The sequence below is a fragment of the Cornus florida genome, unplaced genomic scaffold (assembly GCF_030987335.1).
Source record: "Cornus florida cultivar Cherokee Brave unplaced genomic scaffold, ASM3098733v1 CherokeeBrave_3.0.0_Hap2_Chr07, whole genome shotgun sequence".
Taxonomy (NCBI): Eukaryota; Viridiplantae; Streptophyta; class Magnoliopsida; order Cornales; family Cornaceae; genus Cornus; species Cornus florida.
Window position 1 is genome coordinate 6,483,841 of NW_026775577.1, and position 10,697 is coordinate 6,494,537.

Sequence of the window (10,697 nt, forward strand, 5' to 3'; positions counted from 1 at the left end):
TTGAAGTCCATCAAAATAGTAAAGTTATCATCCTCTACAATGCATCAGACAATTGTCCATGGCTAATTTCGTTTATAGGTGCCTTCATTTTTTTTGAGTAATTCATAATCCTAAACTCTAACTATGTAAAAAAGATACAAATATAATCCTAAATTTTGAAGTTATAGTTTCTGACTAACGCATAACTAAAAATTATTTACATATTCTTTGATGATCTCCATAGTTAATTATACATAGGTTCAATATCTCCATGATTAATTATATATAGCTTCAATATATATATATACACAAAATCTAGAACTAAGTTGCTATGGTTCGATGGCAACTTCCAAAAGGAAATATAAGAACCATCCAAGAAAAGGAAATTCATTCCCAAGAAAATTTGCGTGAGAGTTTCTCTCTCCAATTCTTAAAAAAGAAATTAATTATGCTACATCTCTGATAAAATCATAAAAAATATTTGATAATATCTATCATTTTTCTTATACATATTGATAAACTTTATCACGAAATGAAACCATGAAAACACGTGACAAAAGAGATTCTACAATAAATATGAAAACATCCCCCCAGGTCACATGCTTTACTTTCCATTTAGATCATTTTAAGAGAAAAAAGATTTTATCGAGTTGAATGGATTATTTATTGTATGTGTGTGGGTTGCTCAGATTACGAAAGAATAATTCTTTCTAAATTTGTTAAAATGATGTTTTTGTCTATGAAATCTAAATGGTATTTAGAAATGCATTGTGGGAGCACATTTTATGAATGGACTCTTTCTTTATGTATACTATTTACATAATTTAATTTTTATATAATCTCTACGTGCAGATGAACTCAAAAATTATTAAATTTAACATTTGATAGAAAAAAATATTATTCAAAAATAGGAATATATCAACTGGGTTGGTTGGTTGGTTGGTTTGAAACAGCAAAAACTTATGGTTCTTTCACTATTAAAAAATAAAAATAAAAAACAGTTTTTCAAACATGTATATATATATATATATATGAAACCCCCAAATGCAGCAAAATGTAAGAAATGGTCATATTAAAAGTTGCAGATGTCTCGATATTCCAGTGGTTAGTATCTCTGGTGAATTTTGAGAGAATAATCATAATAAAAACGATTTAGGCTGTCAGAAATATTAGTTGAATAGATTGATTGTTTCATTTTTCTCATCCAATAAGGGAATTGAAGAGTAGCTACTAGCAAGGGTATTTTTCCATTTTTCAATTATTTTTTCTTTGGGTGATTTAGTTTATATATATATATATATATATATATATATATTTTGCATGATTTATTGATGGTGAATTAATGAGACTATCACTGAACTAAGCCAATTCCCATAAATAACTAAATGACCAGTTCAGATACCAAATGACTAAAAAGGTTAATTATATGGTATTATTGGTATACCATCAAAATCAAAATATAAAAAGCATATTTCCTTGATGTTGGAAGATTTCACTGAACTGTGACCATATGTTTATTGCAAGTGTGACAAGATGTTAAAACTATTAGTCCCAAAGTGACATCAAATCAAGCTTAAATTCCTCAAGTAACATTTTATTATTACTAAAACTTTATGTAACCTAATGATAAGAACACAAAGAAACTCCAAAAAGAAAAAAATAATAATAATTTGTTTTACATTGTTGGTGTATGCTAAAATCTAATTAACCAGGCTAACAGACTAAAGTCTTAGATATTTTAAGCCCTTAATATATGACTATATGAGGCCCTCAAGCATCCAATCCTACAACATGTGAAATATGCCCAAACACACATGCTAAGATATACTTCCTAGCTATTTAGACAAAAAAATTATTACATTGTCCGGAACTAATGGTTCAAATAAATCAATCACTAATTGACAAGTAAAAAATAAATAAAAAATTGATACAAAATTGACGTATTTAATTACGTGTCAATCAGTGATTGTCCCGAGTCCATTTAGACCATATTTGAGTCATGGATTGATTTGGGCTTCAACTAGTCCAATCCAAGAAACCGAATCCCCAAAAGGAAGATGGTTTGTTTGAGGCCTGAACTGCTGGAAGAGTTGGTCCAGAAGAAGATGGGCTAAGCCCAAATTAGTGTAGAAACTTGAAACTACACAGATCAAGATTTGCAAGCCCCTGATATATTGTACGTCGGCCCTAGCCCATAGTAGGGGATCACACAAGAGTAGAGCAAAAGCCCAATCCATTATCTTTCTTAGGTATCCAATTTTTTTATTTTCACTCCAATTATTGAATCCTATATTCATTTCTCTCTTTTCTTTTTTTCTTTTCCCCTTATTCTTCTTCTTCTTCTCCTTCTTTTATTATTTTTAAAAATTTTCTTGAATAAGAATTTTTTTTTCTAAAGTTCAAGCAAATACACTTACGCATACAATATATTGTCCCACAGGGTTCAAACAATTAACTTCTTTTAGAAATGAGAGATCATATTATATACGCTAATGCGTATTTCAATATTCGAAGTAGGAGTATTTTTTACTAATCACACTAGAAGAGTTGAACTAAGAACCTCTTCCTTTATAGAAATATGTGCTTATTTATTTATTTTTTTCTTTTCATAGTTTTAAAAATTATTTTTATGATGACTTTATTATATTTTGATTTTATAACTTTTTAAGGGAACATGCAATTAATGCATTGTCCCCTTTTCAAATTACTAAATTGTTCTTCAAACATTAAATAATAAATATATATAACACCAAGTTGTAAGATTTTTGAAAAGTTAGAATGGTAATTATGAAAAGATGACATTTATTTTGTTTGACTTTTCAAAATGGATATTTAATTTGGGACAAAAAATTGACTACTAATATGGGACAAAGGGAGTAAGAATCAAGTGTGTTATGACCTAGTGATATCTCTTCTACCTTTCAAAGTGAATGGTGAGAGGGTTCGAGTCTTCAAAGTAACAAAATGAGTGTGTGTGTGTGTGTCGTGTGTAAATTTCTTGTCAATGATAAAAAATAAAATAAAATAAAAAATGAAGGTAAGAAAAAAGAAAAGAAGTACCTATATTTATTTCTATATTTCTATAATATCTTTTGATTGGTAACCCCATTCTTAATATCCAACAAGTTGACTTATCTTTTAATAATCACGTGCTCTGCTCTTAATGATGTGTGCATCAATTAATTGTAAACCATTAATTGTATTTATGATACCCCACAATACTTTCCCTTGATACGATTGCTGCCATAATCACAAACATACCACGAAATTAAATCTTCTATCCGTATCTCCACTATCATCTAAATTGATTCCACTAAATATATTAAGCTATATTTAATGTGATTACCTCCGTGCTAAACTATTTTCTATACCTGTCAAAAATTAAAAATTAAAAAATAAAAATCATTTTTGATACTTTCTCATGCCAAAGTTTATTAACCACAAATAATGACAAATGCTCTTGACAATTTTGCCGCCGGTCCTTTTATTCTTGATTGAATTTGGTTCCGATATCATTTGTTACCATTCACCTTATCATATAGATATTGTTTATTTTACACATTTTATTTTTACAATTTTTAAAACTCATTTACAAAATTATAAAGTTTTCACACACATAAATATCAATAACCCTTCCCAAAAGATGTGGTACATTACTATTACCTCCTCTAAAAACTCACGGCTTTGTCCTTGCTAGTCTGAACTCATGAATTTGTGCCACAGTTGATTCCACTAAATTCATTAACCTATATTAAATGGGATTACCAAACTATGTACATGCTAAACTATTCTTGATACTTGTGCCAAAGTTTGTTCACCCCCAAAAGCATGTCATTTCTTTGTTTTTTTTTTCTTTGAAAATTAAGAACGGAGAGACTCGAATACAAACATATACGTTCAAAGAGTTGAGGACTCTACCAAATAAGTCACTGGGTAATACCATATAATTTCTTTACTACTCTCTTCAAAACTTGACAAAATTGTGCATCCTCCCATTTTGTGTTGAGGATTGGCTCTAATGCCATTTATCACAACTGTCCAGCCATTTAAATATTATTTGTTTTATATACTCTCTATACTTACTACTTTTAAAACGCGTTTTCGCAGTCGAACGTGTTCATACATGTAAGTACCAATAACCCACTCTCAAATGTGGGATATCATCACCACCCGCTTGAACCCAGAGTTCATTACTAGTCTACCTCAATGAACTTGCGCCAAAGATAATTCCGCTAAAAAAAAATCAACTTATACTTAATGTGTTTCATTCATTAAATGCATTAACCTATATTTAATGTGATTACCCAACTATGTCCATGCTAAACCATTTTTGATACTTACTTGTGCCAAAGTTCATGAACCCTAAAAGCATGTCATATCTTTACCACTCTGGTTATCACAAGTTCATTACTTTATGGAAAAAGCATTTCACAACTTGTGGTCCAATGGTCCTTGTTGCCGAGGCCTAACAAATCCTAGAAATAAACAACCTACCTACTTGCTTAATTATTTTTGGATATAAATCTTGACATTTAGATTCTAAACTGTTCAAATAAATTGTATCTTTCCGACTAAGCGAATAATTAATCTCTTAGTTGTTAAGCTCGCAGTGAAAGTAAAAGAAGACTAAAGTGATTAAAGAAATTGATGGGTGATTTATTTGCACAATTCTCACTGCCACATAAAGTTGTGATTAGATTTTTACTTAGGTACGATTAGGGCTTGAAAATGATTTGTGATTTGATTTGATTTTTGATATGGTCCATGGAAAAATTATACAAAGTGTTGTCCACACGTAAATATCTCTCCTCTTTTGGCTTTTCAAGAGAAAGTAAAGACATTTAAGTGAAGCAATGCATCAAGCATGCCAAAGGCAAATTTCAAATTTTGGAAATAAAAATTCATTTGTTTTGAAGTTTCTTAGATGGAATAGACTTGTGCTTTAAGTTTTACCCACTAAAAGCTAAAGTATTTGTTAGGACCTTATGGCATGCACAATTGTTTTGTATTTTTATTTTGATTCGAAGAAAAAATAGTATTTTTGCTTTATAGTGTGTTGAATAATATTTAAAAATATGTTTAATACCACATATTTATTGCAAGACTTTTGGAAGTAAAAATATGAAAACATATTTAGTAAAAAATTGTTGTAAATTTGAAAAATGAAATGGTTAGTTAAAAATATTTTTTTTTTTTTTTTTGAACATTGGTTTTGTTATAGTGCGTAAGCAATCAGAAATATCATTTTTTTTTTTTGCTTCCAGTTTTGGCCTCATTTTCAGAAGCGTTTTGATACTATTCAAATCGTAAAAAATGTTATCAAAACATACTTCGTACTTTTGATTCGCTATAAGGCAAAAACATAAAAAACTGAATTAGAAGCTATTGCCATGTTTCTAAATTTTGTGTATGGTATTATTGATTATTCTAATGATTGCTTAATCAAAATTACTACTCATTCTTGTTCTAGGGAACAAGATTGGTGCCAATGCACGTTTATTTTCTTCATATTCTACATTTGTTGTCATCGTTTTCAGTGATCATTTTGAGAACTGCATCAGAATGAATACAAACAAACACACACACAAACACACACACACACACATACACATAGAGTGTCATATAAAGAAAAGAAAAAAGCATTGATTTGAATAAATTTTCTTTCTTTCTAACATCATTCCTATAGTACGTCAAACTTTTGTTTTGCAACCTTTTGCTTTATTAGATTTAAGGCAAAACCCATACCTAAAATTTTATTAATAGGATCATTCACAATCACTCCTTCGTGCATAATTTTTTGGGAAAGCTAACCAAAGAAAATCAAAAGGTGCTTTTTTTTTTTTTTTTTTCATTCTAAATATTAGAATGATGTGAAAAAAAGATTATTCACAAATTTTATCTTGCCCTTTTAACTTTAAAGTGAAATTATCAAAGTGTCATCCTCTATCATTCTGTCACCACTAATATCGGAGTATAAAATTATTATGTTATGTTTGCCTGCACCGAATTAGCACTTCGAATTTAAAATTAAAAAAATTTTAATACTCTAAACTTTCGCTAATCCCAAATTAAAAATATCAATTCGATATTTTTAACCGTAATATTAGAGAATTTGAAAATTTATTGTTTTACATTGACCCTTTAATCATTGAAAAGAGACCTTGGAAAAATATGTTTTCTACCTCAATGCAGTAAACAAGATTAAGTTGACCTTAAATAATCAATTAGTAAAGAAAGGTTGAAAATATTTAAAAATTGTCAAAATCCACAAAATATCAACTAGGTTTTTTAAGATCCAAGTTCCAACACACTTGTATCCACCTGTTTCTGCGTCACTAAACTTTTGAAAGATATGATGAAGAGGGGTGGCAGTTGGTGATCACATGGACACACACAGTCTGACATTTTCCATTCTCGATGGAGAAAGAATGACAAACATCTCCTTCAAAAATACTAAAAAAAAAATTGACCCATTTCCAATGTGATCAACATCCTCTTGTTCCCTTCCCCTTTCCGATCCCCTTGTCCTATTCCCTCTCGGAATTCGCGCTTCGATTCTTCCTTTCCCTTTTCTCTCCTCTTCACACTTTCAAATTTACCAACCTCAATCCAACTAGATTTTCTTCACAGCTATTTTATTTCCCTCCCATTCGTGCAAAGAAGAAAGGTGAATATTGCATTATGGGAGGTGTGGATTCTATAGCAAAGTTGGACCCCACCTTGTGTTGGGTGATTTTTACCCTCTCGAGTACTGAATAGGATAAAAAGTGTTACTTGCTCACAAACGGCATTAATCTTTTACTGAATAGGATAAAAAGTATTACTTGCTCACAAACGACATTAATTTCTTATTATCCTTGAGGGACCTCTTCAGTAGACCCTTCCAGTGCATTGGACCGTCCAACATATAGAAGAGGATTTGATTCTTTGCTCACAATAGTCCTTCATCTCTCACCACTTTTCATCTCTCGCCACTTTTTATCGCGAAAAATATGATATGATGAAGGTGCTCTCACGTGAATTCACATCTTTATCCACTAAATCGAGTGTCAAAATATTCAATTCAACTGGTAAAATGAAAGCGCGAGTTCACTGTGAAAACAACCTCATTATAGCATTGCTCCAACAAAAAATCTGCCAACCTTTCTCCACATCACAAGAACCTTCCATAGAGCACTTCCATAATTTAAGCGTAAATTTTGATACACATATTTTATTAAATGAGTCATGACACCAACGAGGAAATAAAAAAAAGATAGAAGAAAATGCAAGGAGAATCTTTTTTTCCTGTTTTTTAATTTCATGGCTCCTGATAAAGGAGGAGACTTTGATCCATTCATTGGCAGATGTAATGCACCATGCAACATGAATCTTCTATTATTACTGTTTATTATAACATTTTTTTTCTTTCTCTCTCCTCCAATGTTCCAACCTTGCAAAATATGGGATTGACAACAATTAATGCATATTTCAAAGCACTATGGTATGTCCCATTGCCAATTTTGAACTCAAGTCCAGATGTCCAATACCATACACCAAAACAACAGACCAAAACAGCTGCATTTCAAGGTGTAAGTTAATTTATTATATAAGAAACTTTCCGCTAGATTTTTCGGTTAAACTATCATGCCTGAATAACACACTGTTGGAGAAAATTTTGGTTGGACTCATTGAAAATGTTGTTGTTCTGGCCACACCCACAAGCTCGGTTGATCGTCGATGCCACTAAACATGTTGCAGAGATTCTCATCCGGAACCATCTGATCGATTTTGTGGAATTGGAGGTGGTCTGATGATCTTGATGAGCTTGGGAGGAGTTGGGAAGAAGTAGTTGCAGGCTCATTTGGGGAAGGGAAGATGTGTGTATTGGTTGGATGAGAATATGGTGGGCTGTCTGTTGCTGGTGGTGGTGTTGTAGTGGTACTAAAGTTGACATCACAAGTGTTCTCACTTCCATTGCTCCAAGAACCACCCTTTGTTTCTTTATTGAGATTAATAGCTCCACTTCCTGTTGTTTCTTTATTTTTAAGAGCCAATAGCTGCAGCATTAGAATCAATCAGTTAACATGAAACATGAACTGATTCTTTCAATGGATAAATTTATACATATTGTGTGTGTGTGTGTGTGTGTGTGTGAAAGATGTATATGGACAAATTTGAATCAAAACTTAAAATAAAGGCTACTAGTCCCATCTAAGGGCTATGGCAATAGAAAAAGGAAGGGGTGGGGTTGTTCTGTTTACACTTGAAGCTTCCCTTACCCTTATAACTTATTATCAACCAAAGCAAAAGCAATTCAGAAAAATTAAAATGACTTCATAAAGTCATTTTGAAAAGAAATCAGTACTCAATTTGATTCCCAAATCGGATTTTGCGTTCAAGAATATGTCTCAGCTCCTTTTGACACACATGTATTATTTATCAAAAATCCTCAAGTTTTATCAAAATATAAACATGCAAAAAAAATTCCAGAATGACAAAATATTCAATTATTGAAAATTAGGATACACAGTTTGACTTCTGAAAAATTCTCAAATTATAGATATTAATAAAAAAATAGAAGCAAAATTGATCCCAAAAGTGAAAATGGTTTTAATTCATAGGCCAAAAGACCATCAATGGAGGAAAAGTCCCAAAATTATTTTCAAAAGCCAATTATACAAATACCCAAATTGCATAACTAATTAAATTTTCCTTATACAATTTGAATACACACACACACACACACTATATCAAATATATAGAAGAATGGAAATGAAGAGTAACCTGTGCATGAAGTTGTTGGTTGTGAACATGAAGGACATCATTGTCAGCCTTGAGAGCCTCAAACTGTTTCTTCAAGAAGTCATAGTCTTTCTCCAATTGCTTGGTCTTCCACCTAGCCCTCCTGTTTTGGAACCATATAGCCACTTGTCTTGGTTTCAGACCAAGAGACCTTGCCAACTGAATTTTTCTCTCAGGCTCAAGTTTGTTGCCCAACTCGAAGCTCTTCTCAAGTGCCTTCACTTGTTCAGTGTCTAGCCTCTTCTTCTTCTCCCCAAGCAATTGTGATCCATCATCAGACATCTCATCTTCTCCATGCACTCCTTGCTCACACCTTTCAACACCCGAAAACGATATGGATCTCCTCATTAGGGGTGGTGAAACACCTGCAACGACAACCATTAATCTCTAAATCATACTTATAAAGCACACACACACATATATATACATATATGTATATAGATAGAGAGAAAGATGAGTACCTTGGAATTCTTGAGATGGATAGGAGGGGAGGACATGGGGAGAAGTGGAAGGAGGGTGGTTGTCTTCATGGATTTGAAACATGAAGTCAGTTGGGACAAAGGTCATACTACTGTTGCAAATGATCATATGCAAAGGGGCAAGACTGGAAGGCAACAGTAGTAATAGGTTGAGAGTGAACGTGGGGTGTGATTTATAACTCAAGGGGACTCTAATCACCTGCAATATGATGTTTCTTGCATTTCTTGTTTTTTCTTGCTTTAAATCATTGGGCCAAGACTATTAATACCCTAGTTTCAATAAATAAATAAATAAATGAAAGAAAAAAAAAATAGATAACTTTCTTTTTTGAAAAGATACAAAGAAAAGAATGAAAAAAAAAAAGCATAAATTTATGTCTCAGATTATGTGTGTGTCAGTGTGTGTGTCTGTGAGTGAATGTGTATGTAAAAGAAATTTACAGCTTAATGTGTATGTACAAGAAATTTACAGCAAAAGGACGGACTCAGTATTTAATATATATATATACATGTATGTATGTATATGTATATAATATGATAAATATAAAATATAAAAGAAGAAGAATGAAGAAAATTATTCAAATATGTATATTAAAAAGAAAATTTAAAGAAGTAGAAAAAGAAAAATGAGAGAACTCCGAAAGAAAAAAAGTTGTTTGATTGAGAATGGAAAATTAAAGGATTTTGAAGAATAAAAGATAAATTAAAGAAAAAATTAAGAGATATTAGAAACAAAAAAAATTAGGGGGGCATAATATAAAATTATATATATATATATATATATATATATATAATTAAAAAATACCACATATATTGTAGAGGGCAGGCCAGGAGGCACGGCCCCGCTAGACCTTCATTGGCTCCGTCCCTGAAAAGAGAGAATAGGAATCTCATTTTTCATATTATTATGTGATTTTAGAAAGAAAAACACTTTAAATTGGCACTTAAATATCATTTGATTAAATTGTTGTAATCTTTGACAACATCGAATTGGTATCTTGGAATTAAAAATAATATAAAAAAAATTAATTCAAAGTTTCAATTTTTTTTTTTTTGGTTAAAGTACAATGACATCCCTTGAGATTTGCCATAAGAACACTTAAAATCTCATTTGATTAAATTGTTGTTATGTTTGACAACATCGAATTGGCATTTTGGAATTAAAAATAATTTTTAAAAAAACTAATTCAAAGTTTCAATTTTTTTTTTTTTTTTTGGTAAAATATAATGACACCCCTTGAGATTTGCCATAAAAACAAACATATACAAGTTGGTTATTTTTTGGATAATGACATCCCTTGAAGTTTGAAAAAATTAACAAAGACACCCCTGTAGCCACCTGCGGCCATATATGACACATGCAAAATTGACCAACTTGCCTTTGACCATTTAATGGACCTTTTTAATTTCACAATTTGATAAATTAGACCAATGTACCCATCATTAACATTTGAT

General features: G+C 31.2%; 1 protein-coding gene across 1 annotated transcript; it reads right to left on the reverse strand.

Moving 5' to 3' along the window:
• Positions 1-7,522: 7,522 nt before the first annotated feature.
• Positions 7,523-9,635, reverse strand: LOC132267425 (homeobox-leucine zipper protein ATHB-13-like). Its single transcript, XM_059768587.1, has 3 exons — positions 9,225-9,635; positions 8,746-9,128; positions 7,523-8,018 (listed from the first exon to the last, which is right to left on the reverse strand). Exons 1-3 carry the CDS (start codon positions 9,349-9,351, stop codon positions 7,647-7,649), a joined length of 882 nt encoding a protein of 293 aa, XP_059624570.1. The 5' UTR covers positions 9,352-9,635; the 3' UTR covers positions 7,523-7,646.
• Between the last annotated feature and the right edge of the window lie 1,062 nt (positions 9,636-10,697).